The sequence below is a fragment of the Ictalurus furcatus genome, chromosome 3 (assembly GCF_023375685.1).
Source record: "Ictalurus furcatus strain D&B chromosome 3, Billie_1.0, whole genome shotgun sequence".
In the NCBI taxonomy this organism is placed as follows: domain Eukaryota; kingdom Metazoa; phylum Chordata; class Actinopteri; order Siluriformes; family Ictaluridae; genus Ictalurus; species Ictalurus furcatus.
The window spans coordinates 11,482,281-11,498,806 of NC_071257.1; the positions used below are offsets into that span (position 1 = coordinate 11,482,281).

Sequence of the window (16,526 nt, forward strand, 5' to 3'; positions counted from 1 at the left end):
TGTGGGCAATCATAGGGTAACTGTATGAAATGTATTTAAAAAAAGAAAAGGAAGAAGAAAAATAATAAATACATTTCTAATGGACTGCCCCGCACTGCATGGCCCCAGCGGGACAGGCCTCATGAGGAGTATGCCACTGAAAGATGCTGCCAGGCCCAGGGCATGCCCATTATTCTCACCCCCACTGGTTGCACCCATCCCAGGCAGGCCACCATCCACACGTCACACTTACCCTATTCTTTTGTTTTTCCCCTTCCTCTTTTCTTCTTGTTCCTTTTCAAGTTCATGTCAGTACTCAATTAGTGTAATGCATTAAAATAAGCGAGTCGTGCAATATGGTATTGGTCCAACCAAGGCAGAAGATAAATAAGGGGGAGGGTATGAGCAACTAGGGCTCCCTCCACAGCTTACAAAGTGGTCACCCATCCCCAATACCCCAGGGGGGCCGATCCCACCGCAGCCCATCAGAGATTCAAGGCCAGGCCACTTTCTCTTCTAACAAATTGAATATAACCACTCCTGTTTGACTTAGAAATGCCACAATGGCTAGAATCAGTGTTTCAGTGTGAATGTGTTTCAATAACCTTAAACACAATAATAAAACAATAGTCACAGTGAGCAGCAACAATAATGTCATGCCACTGACTATTTTGTTGGTAAGACAACAACCAGTGAATCTTTACATACAACAGGACATACAGGTGCATCTCAAAAAAATTAGAATATCGTGGAAATTTTTTTTCCGTAATTCAATTTAAAAAAAAAGTGGAACGTTCATATATTCTATATTCATTACGCAAAGTGAAATATTTCAAGCCTTGTTTTGTTTTAATCTTGATGATTACGGCTTACAGGTCATGGAAATCAAAAATCCTGTATCTCAAAATATCAGAATACAGAATTTTTAATACAGAAATGTTGCCGTGTCGCATTCCTAATGTCAAGCCACTGCTGAACCAGAGACAACGTCAGAAGCATCTTACCTGGGCTAAGGAGAAAAAGCACTGGACAGTTGCTCAGTGGTTCAAAGTCCTCTTTTCAGATCAAAGTAAATTTTGCATTTCATTTTGGAAATCAAGGTCCCAGAGTCTGGAGGAAGAGTGGAGAGGCACAGAATCCAAGTTGCTTGAAGTCCAGTGTGAAGTTTCCACAGTCAGTGATGATTTGGGGTGCCATGTCATCTGCTGGTGTTGGTCCACCGTGTTTTCTCAAGTCGAGAGTCAATGCAGCGTCTACCAGGAGATTTTAGACCACTTCATGCTTCCATCTGCTAACGAGCTTTATGGAGATGCTCATTTCCTTTTCCAGCAGGACCTGGCATCGGCCCACAGTGCCACAACTACTAGTAACTGGTTTGCTGACCATGATATTACTGCGCTTGATTGGCCAGCCAATTCGCCTGACCTGAACCCCATAAAGAATCTATGAGAGACAGCAGACCCAACAATACAGACGAGCTGAAGGCCGCTATCAAAGCAACCTGAGCTTCCATCACACCTCAGCAGTTCCACAGGCTGATCACCTCCATGCCACGCCGCATTGATGCAGTAATTCCCTGAGCAAGTATCAAGTGCATAAATTAACATACTTTTCAGGTCGACATTTCTGTATTATAAATTCTTTATTCTAATCTTTTGAGATACTGGATTTTTTATTTACATGAGCTGTAAGCCATAATCATCAAGATTAAAACAAAAAAAGACTTGAAATATTTCCCTTTATGTGTAATGAATCTAGACTATATGAAAGTTCCCCTTTTTGGATTAAATTACGGAGGTGGGGTTACTTTTCCATGATATTCAAATTTTTTGAGATGCACCTGTATATACTGTCACACCTCATCAGTTTCAGTGATCCCTGAATTATAAACACAAACATGGAGTTTCTATTGGAACATGAATATAAACTTGTAACACTCAGACACTGTACTCTGTAAATTTAAGAATTCTCAGCACGAAAGAACTTGTGTTAATCTTGTTTTAATACATTACTTTTATTCTAAATTTTCTCTGTACAGCAACCCTATAAATACAAAGTCCACATGTCCAAGACAAAATAATGAGCACATATTGATATCCATAATCTCACACCCACAGTTCCTCCAAGTAATCTAAGAAGGAGTACATGACGGTTTAAATAAATCAGATTTTTTTAAAATTACACAAAGGAATTAATAAAAAAAAATGATTGGTGCATATCTGCATCATGAAACTGCTCATACTAAATACATTTCTGCTCAAAGTAGAAAGTACAATAAGGGAATTGACCATATTTTTCTTCTTGGGAAAAAAAAGCTTCAATTTGGTGGCAAGTCACTTTGTGCCACAATCTATGTAACCATTTTACAATTTCTTAGTCCTAATGTTTCATATCTCTATTATTAATCAAATTTGGGATTTTGGAAAATGAAGAAGTTGTGAAGTTAACAAACGATATTTAAAAATCTTTTAGAACAATAAACATTTTTTTCTTTGACCAAATAAAAAGTACAAAAAAAAACCAACCCAAAAAAACCCAGCAAGTTTTATAGATTTCATTTTCAGTAGACCTCCAAGATCTGCAGTACTTCTGCAGAATATCTGCTGCAAATGCTAAATTTGCAGTATAAGCAGATTTATTTAGACATCATTAATTATGGATTTCGAATTCTCTCAAAGATGTATCCCCAACCAACCACCTGTTTTTTGTTTGTTTGTTTTTTTTTTTTTAGAATCAATGAAACTAAGGTTTATCAACCAGAAATGACCCTTGTGTGGGTAAACTAGACAAATATCAGGGATATTTAGCTAGAATGACTAATTAAATAACAGTGTCTCAATTTTCAGTTACAACTGCATATGTACAGTGCCCTCCACAAATATTGGCACCCTTGGTAAATATGAGCAAAGAAGGCTGTGGAAAAATTGTCTGTTGTTTAACCTTTTGATCTTTTGTCTTTGTTAAATATATGTGTTCAACCATTACTGTCTCCCCTATGAATTCATATGAGAAAAATATATTTGAAGTATATTCCCATTGATATTTTTTTTTTTTTAGTATACCTGTGTGACTAGGAACAGGAAATTGTTCAACTATGACTTCGTGTTTCACAGGGGTATAAACATGAAGTAACATAGGCCAAATTCCCTTAGTCATTCATAACAATGGGTAAGACCAAGGAATATAGCTGTGATGTGCGGCAAAAGGTTGTTGAGCTTCACAAAATGGGAACTGGCTATAAGAATATAGCACAAGCATTGAAAATGTCCATTTCCACCATCAGGGAAATAATTAAGAAGTTCCAGTCAACTGGAAATATCATGAATCAACCTGGAATTGCACGTGTTTATATTGTCTCAACGCACTGTGAAGAGGATGATTCGAGGATCACAGCTGGAGAATTGCAGAAGTTAGTTGCATCTTGGGGTCAGAAAGTCTCCAAAACTACAATCCAAAGTCACCTACATCACCACAAGTTGTTTGGAAGGGTTTCAAGAAAAAAAGCCTCTACTCTCATCCAAAAACAAACTCGAGCATCAGTTCGCCAGACACTACTGGAACTTCAAATGGGGTTCTATGGTCCAAAATAGAGCTTTTTGGCAATAAACACCAGAGGTGGTTTTGGTGCACACAGAGAGGTAGCCATATGGAAAAGTACCTCATGGCCACGGTTAAATATGGTGGTGGCTCTTTAATGTTTTGGGGCTGTTTTTCTGCCAGAGGACCAGGACATTTTGTTAGGATACATGGCATCATGGACTCAATCAAATATCAACAGATATTAAATGAAAACATGACTGCCTCTGCCAGAAAGCTTAAAATGGGCTGTGGTTGGATCTTCCAGCAAGACAATGATCTAAAACATACATCAAAATCAACACAAAATGGTTTACTGATCACAAAATCAAGGTGACCTGACCTGAAACACATAGAAAACCTGTGGGGTGAACTGAAGAGGAGAGTCCACCAGCGTGGACCTCAACATTTGAAGGATCTGGAGAGATTCTGTATGGAGGAATGGTCTCAGATCACTTGCCATGTATTCTCCAACCTCATCAGGCATCATAGGAGAAGACTCAGAGCTGTTATCTTGGCAAAGGGAGCCAGCACATAGTACTGACTAAAAGAGTGCCAATAATTGTTGCACACCTACATTTAACAAAGATATATTTTGTTTGGATAAACCTGTGTTGTGTTTGCTCTCATGTATATCAAACAATTGCAGAGTATTTGTGTGATTTTTTTTAACAAAAGATCAAAGGGTTAAACAATAAAGACACTTTTGACCGCCTTCTTTGCTCATATTTACCAAGGGCACCAATATTTGTGGAGGGCGCTGTATAATCCAATTAAATTTAAAGTAAAGGTTACAACATCTATGGAAGGTGCAGGGTATAGGATATTATAATTTCTCAATAGCATTAATATCATAATAAATAGCACTGTCCTAACAAGAATCATATTTGCAATAGTAGCTCCTCTTATTTTTCTCACAAATTCCAACAGTTAGAAAAGTCCAATATTAGGCATGTTTATAAAACTGTGAAATAAAACTGTGAAATAAAATTCACCCTGTTACAAAGGCCAAGTGCTAGCCCCTATTTAAAACCTTTAAATCACTCAGATGAGGCAAAGTTCAGGGCACTTTACTTACACAATTGAGTCTTTAGTGTTGCCATTTTATACAAGCAATTATGTGTCCAATGCCAATAAAAGCAACTTGGAGTCAATTGTTCTGTTACCCAACAAGGTTTTTCCCAACAGCAGATGATCTCAGGGAACTATGATAGTTAAGACCCATGTACAGAGATGATAGCGAATGGTTTGGCAAACTTTGTTGTCTAAGCATAGTCAGGTCAAGATCAAATTATGCCATCAAATGACCATAACTTGTGTGGGTCATCGTGTCATACAGGTTATATTTAACTGATAGCTGGACTGAAGCCTAGCTACGGTGCTAGATATGAATTCCCTTTGTTACTCTCCTGTGCACAGTTCATTTTCACCCAAACCAGTTTCCTTGTCCAAAGAGAAAAGCATCAGAACAAGTGATTAACGTGAGTGTATGATTGCGGCTACAGACTTCACAGTGGAATTCACAACAGTGGCGGCATTAGAGACATCTCTGGCCACTCTCTGAATGGGGGGAACATTGGGTCCTTCTAGGGTGTCCAGGATACCTTCAGAAAAAAAAATAATAATAAAGCCATGTTCTATTATTATTGAAGAATAACAATACATCTAAACTGTATATGAAATGACACTGCATTAGCACATTAGTTCTGTTCTCAATGTTGTTAAACAAATTAACTGGTTGGTATTGGTCAATAACAATTTAAAATATATACAGTGGTGCTTGAAAGTTTGTGAACCCTGTACAATTTTCTCCCTCTCTGAATAAATATGACCCAAAACATTATCAGATTTTCACACGAGTCCTAAAAGTAGACAAACAGATCCCAATTAAACAAAGGCGTTAAAAATATTATACTTGGTCATTTATTTATTGAGGAAAATGATCCGATATTACATATGTGAGTGGCAAAAGTATGTGAACCTCCAGCAGTTAAGCAGTTAATTTGAAAGTGAAATTAGAGTCAGGTGTTTTCAATCACTGTGATGAGAATCAGGTGTGAATGAGCGCCCTGTTTTATTTAAAGAACAGGGATCTATCAAAGCCTGATCTTTATAACACGTTTGTGGATGTGTATCATGGCATGAACAAAGGAGATTTTTGAGGACCTTACAAGAAGAGTTGTTGATGCTCATCAGGTCGGAAAAGGTTACAGAACCATCTCTAAAGAGTCTGGACTCCACCAATCCACAATCAGACAGATCGTGTATAAATGGAGGAAATTCAAGACCATTGTTACCCTCCCTAGGAATGATCGACCAACAAAGATCACTCTAAAAGCAACACAATAGTCTGTGAGCTTGTAAAGGAATGCAGGGTAACATCTAAGCAACTAAAGACCTCTCTCACATTGGCTAATGTTAATGTTCATGAGTCCACCATCAGGAGAACACTGAACAACAATGATGTGCATTGCAGAGTTGCAAGGAGAAAGTCACTGCTCTCCAAAAAGAACACTACTGCCCAACTGCAGTTTGCTAAAGATCACTTGGATAAGCCAGAAGGCTATAGGAAAAATGTTTTGTGGATGAATGAGACCAAAACAAAACTTTTTGGTTTAAATGAGCAGTGTTATGTTTGGAGTAGGGAGGTCACGATACCAAAAATCTAGTAGTCGGTACCGATACCACCAAAAGTGCACGATATTCGATACCAAAGTTGATACCACGGTGTGGTTTAAAAAATTTTTTAAAATAATAATAAAAAAAAAAATTTAAAAACTCCTGGAGGACATCCTCCTCTGGCTAATATTGGCAAAAAGAGAGAGAGGGGGATATTTTAGTTATCAAACACTATCTGTCAAAACAGTGCTAAGTGCTAATAACAAGTGCTAAAGTGCACTCCTAAATGCACGCACACACACACCCCTTATACTCTGAATGCAGGCATTAATTTAAATTCACTGATATAGTGGCAGCTCAAAAAGATTTATTAAAAGCATGAACATTTCAATAATTATTAGTGACATTAGGCTACATTTAGCTGACAGGACACGGGCTGAATGGCGATGCATGGTGGCCCATTAGGAGGTAGTTTATAACACTGCAATGCGTTAGCGTCGTTAACAAATAACTGGCTATCGCTAACATTACATGGAGCATAACGTTAGCTGGTTTCACGGCTACAATGCCAGCTGCCTCAAACAAACATAATATAGGACCCGTCTTTCAGGTGCTTCGCCAAATTCAAGGTGTTTCCTCGCTTTGTTTGAAATAAACAATAGCATCGGTTGCACACCGGCAACTGATGCTACCTTTCCTCTCTTTTACTCTCGACGAGTTGGGCGGAACTAAACTTGTCGCAGTCTTCTGTAGTTTTTCCCGTGTGCTTATAGGCGTTCTTCTTCTTTACCACTTGTGGACCAACTAAAACACTTAAGCGTATTTGCTGACCCCATCAGTTCCGGAAGAATTGCATCCACGGTACCTTCATTACCAATGGTACCCACGCTACTGCAGAAAAACAAGTACCATCATGGTTTAAGAATATTGGTACCGACTTGGTACAGAAGTATTGGTTCTCGTGACATCCCTAGTTTGGAGAAAGGAAAACATTGCATTTCAGCATAAGAATCTTATCCAATCTGTGAAACATGCTGGTGGTAGTATCACGGTCTGGGACTGTTTTGCTGCATCTGTACCGGGACGACTTGCCATCATTGGTGGAACAATGAATTCTGAATTATACCAGCAAATTCTAAAGGAAAATATCGGGACATCTGTTCATGAACTGAATCTTAAGAGAAAGTGGGTCCTTCTAGGGTGAAAGCAGCAAGACAACGACCCTAAGCACACAAGTCACTACCAAGGAATGGTTAAATAAGAATAAAGTTAATGTTTTGGAATGGCCAAGTCAAAGTCCTGACCTTAATCCAACAGAAATGTTGTGGAAGGACCTGAAGCAAGCAGTTCATGTGAGGAAACTCACCAACATCCCAGAGTTGAAGCTGTTCTGTACTGAGGAGTGGGCTAAAATTCCTCCAAGCCGATGTGCAGGAGTGATCAACATTTACCAGAAACACTTAGTTGCAGTTATTGCTACACAAGGGGGTCACACCAGATATTGAAAACAAAGGTTCACATACTTTTGCCACTCACAGATATGCAATACTGGCTCATTTTCTGCAATAAATAAATGAACAAGTATAATATTTTTGTCTCATTTATTTAATCGGTTTCTTGTTATCTACTGTTAGGACGTGTGAAAATCTGATGATGTTGTAGGTCATATTTATGCAGAAATATAGAAAATTGTATATTTAATTCACAAACTTTCAAGCACCACTGTATATTTTTTTTACATTATTATTGATAATACAGCATCAGCATAGAGGTCTTAGAAATACGAGCACACATTTCTAGAAGTTAACTCTGACTACTATGTTTCAGGCTGACAACGTTTTCAAAAATCTGACCCAGTTATAGATTATATCCTTTGGACCACATAATCATTTCTAAAAGTAGACTCAAGAATAGACTAAAGACAAGAACTCTATTATCACAAGGTAATAATAATGTCTTGCTATCCACAAGAGACAATACTTTCATTATTTGGGTGCCCATTGGGATATTGGGCACCTTTCTTAAATTTTCTATAATAGCACAAGAAGTAATAAGCGTTCAGTTCCCTAAATTACCTGCAAATGAGATCAAATAATAGATGAATAGTGACCAAATATAGTTTGATGCACACTGAATATAGTGAATTCTGAATATTTTATTACACGTAATTACTGTGAACGATTATAACCTGCACGTTTATGATCTGCATATTTGTTACCTTCAACAATCTTGTGGTAGGCGAAATGCAGGTAGAGAAGGAAAAGCATGTGGAGTGCTGCCAGTGTGCCACACAAAATGAGACGAGGCGTTTTACCCACTGTACGGGAAACCAGCGCAGCCACCTGAGCGAGAAAGTGGTGGTGGGAAAGGAGAAAAACAGGACTGAACTGACTCGATACACTGATCTCTGTACTGCATATTCGGTATGGTCCCAATGTTTTAGTGCACTATGAAGAACTTTCTCAAATATTGTTTAATCACCATATACACCAAATCAAAATTAAGAGTCAGTTGAGATAGTAACAATAGGGAACTCACGTACTCTATCAACTATACGGTATTTCTCTACTTAAAGAGACAACGATGATTAACACTATGTTGAAGGTGTTACAATTTCAAAGAAATAAATGATGATTAAATAATTTCAAAAAATAAATAAAGTAACTGGTGTGGGAATTTCATTGTGAATTTCAATTTAATCCAAAGATTTCTCAGACAAGTAAATCATAACTTGACATGGTTTTTAATCACGTGTTCCCAAACATAAATACTAACTCTATAGTAATGTGTGTTTGCTTTTCAAGAACCTAGTAATTTTACATTGTAATGCTGCTATATGAACAAAGTAAATAAATATATATATAAATATATGATCTAACATACAGCTGACATGGTCAGTTGCCTTTAAGAAGGGCCAGAAATGTGATGCATAACTACATTTGTTGTGTCTTGGTAAAATAAATAATTTGTCTTGCTTTTGAGTCTAACATGACGGTTAAACTGACAATCAAATTAGTTTGCCTTTACCATTCGAAGTGTCGAAAGTCCTCCGATTACCAGCCATAGAATATAGAACAGGGAGTGAAAGTGGACATTGTAGGTGATGAAAAGGACCACGCAGTGGCCAAAGAGACCATAGCCCTGCAAAACACCGTTTCAAGGTATTATACACACTTACAGTGGGTCACCACACCTCAATCAGAACATATCAGAACTCGCTCACAAGTGACCGAGTTACTCACCAGTAAAGACAACATCTGGAGCATGGTGATCTGAGAATTGCAAAGATAAGCCACGAAATAGATGAAGGACGATGTTCCAAGCCAGTAGCCAAAACATGTCCCAATGGCAGTTCCCATCAGTGTGCCCTCTCTCTGTTTAAGTAAACATCATTACTCAGTGTGGAAGACGACACAAAGAGATTTAAAAATATTACTTAGAGAATGGCCTAAATGCACGAACCACAGATTTACACCGAATTCTAACTGGATTACCAACCTCTGTGAAATGTATAGAGTTTTGCTTACGATAACAGTTCCAGATGTCTTCATGCCATGAAGCAGGATGGCCACCAGAGTGAACACCAGCATCATTGGTCCATACAACTCCCCAGCAATTTTCTATTGGTTTGAATAATACACAGTTCAGCAGAGCTCTCTAAAGCCTTCTATAAATACACATTTTAACAGCCAATCATTTCTTATAAAGATATAAGCCATGGTTTTTAAAAGCACAAAGATCAACCATTTAGAAGATTATCTTCTGTTAAACAGCAATGGAAAAGGCTTACCTGTGGAAAATTGATCATTTTGAGTGGAATCATGGATTCAATTAATCTGTGTAGACATTTGAATCGTCGTCAGTGGAAATGCCTGAACATAACCACATTACACATGTGTACATGACCTGTTTTGGATCTTACCGGTTTCTCACTTGAATAGGCTCAACGTCAAAGTAAGGTCGGAGGATGTCGATGTTCGCATACAGGTTAAAGGCTTTTGAGGCCTCACGCTTGCCTGCTTTCCAAACCTGTAGGAATTCATGGAATATCAGTCATGTGCTTATACATTCAGATCACTAACAGAAACCCACTCCTGTTTTTCTATACTCCTTTTGTAGACTAACTGAATGAGATTAAATGAAAGCTGAATAGTAACTGAATATACAGGGTGTCCCAAAAAGTTCTCCATACATAAGGGATATTAACTAATTATTTTGTTAACATGATATTTTTAGCAAAATATCTTACAAAGTTTTCATACTTAGTTTATATTATATATATTTCAGACAGCCTTTAAGAATGTTTTTGACAAAAGAAGAACATATTGAAATCATTATCGTGGATGGATCGGGAAGCTGTCGCAAGGTTGCGATGAACTTTAGCAGGAAACCTGGAAAGCACATCACACACACACACACGACACTGTTGCCAAACTTTTAACAAGTTCAAAAAGACTGGAAGTGTTGTGGACCAACCGAGAAGTGGACACCCACCAACATCCACTGACGAAAGCACAACCGACGTGGTGCTGGCGTTCATAGTCCGCTATGCATGGAGACTTTTAGGACACCCAGTAATTTAATTACATACTAAATATAATGATAACTTGGCTATATTATCTACAAACATTTATAAACAATTTATTAAGAAAAACTTGTTTTGCAGAGTTATGGTCTCTTCAGAGATTTATCATTTAAATTACCTGGACATCACAGAAAGAAGAAAGTTAAGTTCTCTCAGTCATTTTTCTTTATTATCAATGATATTGTGAAATAGGCTTTGCACGTACAGCACCGTTAGCCCAAGTATAGACAGAAAAGTGAATAATAAATTTATAAAATGTACAATGTTCATAATGTCCTCGTACCATTAGCACAGATGCTAGTTAACCACATTTTGTGTATTTGCTTTAAAAACAAAAACAAAAAAACCTTTACTTAACAGCAAATGGTTGCCAAAATGCTTGAAAATGAAAAATGAGATTGTTGCCTGAAATGGATTACTACATTTTTGAATGGTTACTGCATGGTGTCTTAGATTCAAGGTTGAAAAATACACAGAAAATAAACGGTTCGATTTAAGGGTTACACAGGCTAAATGGCAGCGCCATCATAGAATCACAATTCAGCTATACAATGACAGATTATCCGTTTGAACCTCAATTATAGCAAGAAGAGGACAGCAGACTAATAACACAGTTGCGGTCGGAAGTTTACACACACTCATCATAGAGATGAATATCATGGCAATATTGGGCTTTCAATAATTTCTTTGAACTTTTCTTTTTCTGGGGCAGAATGATTGAACAACATACATCTTTAATAAAAAAAAAAAAGAAAAAAAATTTTGGTTTACAAGTTTTAATTTATCAGGGGTTTTCTGTACTCAACACAGGACCAAAATTATACATACAGGGTCAAAAATATACATACAGCACAACTAATATTTATTTGAATGTCCCTTAGCAAGTTTCACCTCGAGCAGACGCTTTTGCTGGCCATCAAGCAGCTTCTGCAGAATTCTGGTTGGATATTTGACCACTCGTCTTGGCAGAATTGATAAAGTTTAATGACATTTGTTGGTTTTAAGCACAGTCCACAAATTTTTGTGTTATGTTAGCTTGCTTTATCCACAACCAGCTTTGATGTGTGTTTGGGGTCATTGTCCTGATGGAACACCCAATTGTGTCTAAGTTTCAACCATCTGGCTGATGGTTTGAGATTATGCTGAATAATTTTAAGGTTCTTAATAATTCTTCATTATTCCATCCACTTTGTACAATGCACACAGTTCCACTGGCAGCAAAACAGCCCCAGAGCATAATGATACCACCACTGTGCTTAACCGCTGGTACAGTGTTCTTTATTCCTCCAAACATACCTCTTGTTACTTGTTTGGTCATTATGGACAAACAATTCAATCTTTGTCTCATCTGACCATAAAACTTTCCTCCAGAAGGCTTTTTCATTTGTTCATATGGTCAGCCACAAACTTCAGACTCTCTTGAATGTGTTAATTTTGGAGTAGGGGCTTTGGCAATGTAAAAATCGCTTTACTGTAAACTGTAAACATCAGGGACACTGATGTTCCAGCAGCTTCCAGTTCATGGCAGGCCTGTGCCTTGGTGATTCCTGGGTTTTTCCTGACCATCCGAACCAATTTCCTCTTAGCTGAGGGTGACAGTTTGGGTCTTCTTCCAGACCTTAGCAAAGTGGCTACACTTCTCAATAGGGATGCACCGAAATGAAAATTCTTGGCCGAAGCTGAATATAATGAAAAACGTGGCCGAAGGCTGAATACCAAACACGTTTTCGCGTTTTTTTTCCATTTATTTTGCCATTTTTTTCACCATTGCATAAATTAAATAGTCAAAATGTGATTTTTACTATTTTGTCTTGCTTTTCAAAGAAAAAAATCAATTACAAAAACTACAATTTCAAAATATTTATTTAACACTGAACATTTTTTTTCATTCCAGCAGGCATAGGCTACCAACAAGTCACAATATAACTTTAAATAAATAAATGAGTAAAATAAAAATATTTTGATGTGGTCATCTTTTAGCCCCCCTTGAATAGCCAATGTTAGGCGTACAACTGACTGCTGAAAGAATGGAACACTTTGTAGCCTACAACTAAAAAGTGCACTGACGAGTGCAAAAAATGGTTCTATTCGATTCTATACGGCTGATTATATTGGGGATATATACCGCTTGCGTCCCTGTACACCTCGCGGAGTATTATAGTAGATCTAGTATAGTTAGATACATTGTTAATGTTATGTTCCTTGATAGATTTAGTTAGTTTAAACTATAGATTAGTTCATTTAGTCCCCACTGGTTTTTCCGCTCCCAGTCCATAGTACTAGTTCATGTTTCTTGTTTTGTGTCTTGACCCTGTTTTCTGTGACCACGACTTTGATTCCTGCTTTGCCCCGTTTATGCCTGTTTGCCGATCGCCCGACCCTTTGCCTGTCTTGACTATGTTTTTTTGGATTACGATTTGGATTTGTCTGCCTGCCCTTAAATAAATACGTCTTTACCTGCTTCCGTACTCTACTCCCTTACGTCTCACGACGTGACCGAATACTCCGGAACAGAAACAAAACAAACGCAGGTGTCCACAGTAAAATTCCGTCAACTTCCGAAGAGCACGTAGCTCGTGCATGCGCGCGCCCCCTCATCTCTCCGAGCGCACTGTCGGAAGTGGAGGTCGTGACATTCGCACGTCTCACTCTGGTTGCTATGCTATTTGGTCACGTCATCAAACACGTCATTGTTCGGTCAAATTTATTCAGCCGAACATCGAAAGTGCTTTTTTTTGCTATTTTCAGCCAAATAATTTCAGCTGCCGAACATTCGGTGCATCCCTACTTCCCAATAACTTGTACACTTACGTACAATTGTTTAAACTGATGATCTTGGAATCTGCAATTGTTTAGAAATGGCTCCAAGAGATATTCCAGACTTGTGTAAATCCACCATCCTCTTTTTCAGATCTGCACTGTGCTTCTTGGACTTTCCCAGAACACTGTATGCGACCCTGTATGTATAATTTGGTCCTGTGTTGATTACAGAAAACCCCAAATAAATTAAAACTTGTGAACCAAATTATTATTTTTTTATTATTAAAGATGTATGTTGTACAATCATTCTGCCCCAGAAAAAGAAAAGTTCAAAGAAATTATTGAAAGCCCAATATTGCCATGATATTCATGTCCAGATGAGTGTATGTAAACTTCCGACTGCATGTACTGTAAGCAGTAGAAATTTGGTGCTAACCTCATCGGCAACTTGTCTTCCTAGCTGGCCTTTAAGGCCCTTCATGCCGAGGAACTCTCCATCTTCTCCAGTGTCGTCCTCAGTAGCTGCGGCCTCAGCTTCCACTTCCTCCTCTTCCTTCATACGCTGATGCATTTCTCCCATGTCCTCAAAGCTGGAGCCAGAGGTGTCGTCCATGTTCTCCATGTCTATAACCGCCGAGCCACTGCCCTGAAAGGAGATGAAAATCGAAAAAAAAAACGTTGAAACTCAGCTGCTCCTCAGAAAAAGAAACTGATGTTTGTAACAGCAGTAATAATGAAGTGATTAAAAACAGAAGCTTTTGGGTTCATATCCCTGGAACCATAATTTATCCTCCAGCTCATCCTCCGAAGCCTGTATTAAGATTTTCAGCACTTTCAGGTCTCTTTGAACAATGGAAAAAATGTAATGCAAATATTTATCATGAAACTACTACTAGTCTATTTATCTACTAATCTTAAAGCTGCTCTGTCTGTGGTTGTTGCTTTCAAAACAACTATTAACTGTTATGTTTAAGAACAAATTAGACTTTTAAACATCTAGGCTGTTTCATAACTGGCTGTGGTCCAATGTGACAGTTATTTAAAACATTGATATTTAATAAAAACCCAGCAGTTTGAACCTCGAAGGCCAACTAGCTCCAACACACTAACTACGTAGCCAAGTCACAGGACGAGTCTCAACTGCCTTTCCATTGGACAAGTAGACTCTTCTCATTCCCTAGATAGTGCACATATGTAGGGAGCAGGGAGCCATTTGAGCTTCAGAACAGTTTTCCGAGGATAATGACCGTGATTATTGTTAAATGACAACACAGGTCTCATTTCGACTGAACTGAAAATACATGCAAATTAAAATACCTTTATAAATCCAATGACGAGCATTTAACTCACAGAAACCTTTAAATAACGAGCCGGCTAGTTCGCTAGCTTACCTGAATCATAATGTTGTCATCAAAACCACCCCATGGTTCCGTATTCGTGTTTTTGGCTCCTTCCGACGCCGACATTTCAACCCTTAATGTAACGACACTACAACAGAAAGTGAAGCAGCTGTGCGACTACGACGTGACTATACAAAGACACAAACGTTCATTCTATTTTCAGCGGCAAATACACGAATCTGAGCGATTATTCCTGTTTAAAAAACATCCAGCAACATTCCACATCACAAATGTGAAGCGAGAAGCAATAGGAGGCTCAATCGGAGATGAATCGATTCACTGATCCGAAACCAAAGCTTCAAATACCAGAGTCACGTGACCGACAGCGTAAACACTCGGCGACGCGAAGAGAACACAAAGAGTCTCACAAGGCGTCATGATTAGCAACTAGTTAAAACTATGTTCCTAACTGGAATAAAGTTGGCTTGACTTTGGACGTTCAATATTCGCAGATATGCGGAAATTAAGGGACCGTCTCTAAAGTTACATACGACATTGTTAAACACGTTTATAACTTCAATAGCATTTGAAGGGAATAACTTACAGTCATATAACCAACTGTGTAGTCTTCATCTAGGTGTCCGCTATAATGCACACCTTTTAGATTTTTGATATTTAACAAAATAAGCTATTAAATCATATGTAAATATTGCCATGTATTTCACTACAGAATGGCCCGATACACAAAATATGCCATTATTTAAAGCTCAATAGCATTTGAAGGGAATGATGTACAGTCACACAACTAACTGTAAAGTGTTCATCTAGGTGTCAGGTATGATGCACACCTTTTAGATTTTTGATATTTGTTAAAATAAACTATTAAATCATATGTAAATTTTGCCATGTATTTCACTACTGCATGGGGTCACACACAAAATATACCATAATTTAAAGCTCAATAGCATTTGAAGGGAATGACTTACAGTCACACACAGACACACACACACACACACACACACACACACATATATATATATATATATATATATATATATATATATATATATATATATACACACATATTCATACATATTCATTAATATGTATGAATATATATGTATACACACACACACACACACATATATATATATATATATATATATATATATCGAACGTCCAACGACAAACCAACTTTATTCCAGTATAAAACTAATTCTTTTCCTATGTAGATTTTATATTCATAAATGTAAGTTTTCGCATTGTAAACCATTTTATTTGTATTCTTACAAGAGATAAAACATTATTTGGATACAATTTCTTCTTCTCTTAACAAAAAAAGCACTCAGAACTTGTACTTTGCATGGCCTCACACTTTTTTCACTGGAATTAATGTGTAATTTTCTTTCAATTTGGGTAATGCCCTCTTTCTTTATCTTTTATTTATTTATTTATTCTAGTTACTGTCTAGTTCTACTTCTGTTTTGAGCTGTGGTGTTGTTTAAGTGTTCATCTACAATATAGAAGCACTGTGCTGACAAGTGATGCACTGATTCTTCTTGATTCAAATGAGTACATCATTTACAGATGAATAAAAAAAATGACATCAACACAATTATTTCATCAAAGACTAATTTGTACTATACTTTGTTCACGTGGGAATTTTG

General features: G+C 37.5%; 1 protein-coding gene across 1 annotated transcript; it reads right to left on the reverse strand.

Moving 5' to 3' along the window:
* Positions 1-1,974: 1,974 nt before the first annotated feature.
* Positions 1,975-15,194, reverse strand: yipf3 (Yip1 domain family, member 3). Its single transcript, XM_053620782.1, has 9 exons — positions 14,911-15,194; positions 13,956-14,165; positions 10,097-10,203; positions 9,965-10,010; positions 9,702-9,794; positions 9,417-9,548; positions 9,202-9,315; positions 8,393-8,516; positions 1,975-5,159 (listed from the first exon to the last, which is right to left on the reverse strand). Exons 1-9 carry the CDS (start codon positions 14,983-14,985, stop codon positions 5,032-5,034), a joined length of 1,029 nt encoding a protein of 342 aa, XP_053476757.1. The 5' UTR covers positions 14,986-15,194; the 3' UTR covers positions 1,975-5,031.
* Between the last annotated feature and the right edge of the window lie 1,332 nt (positions 15,195-16,526).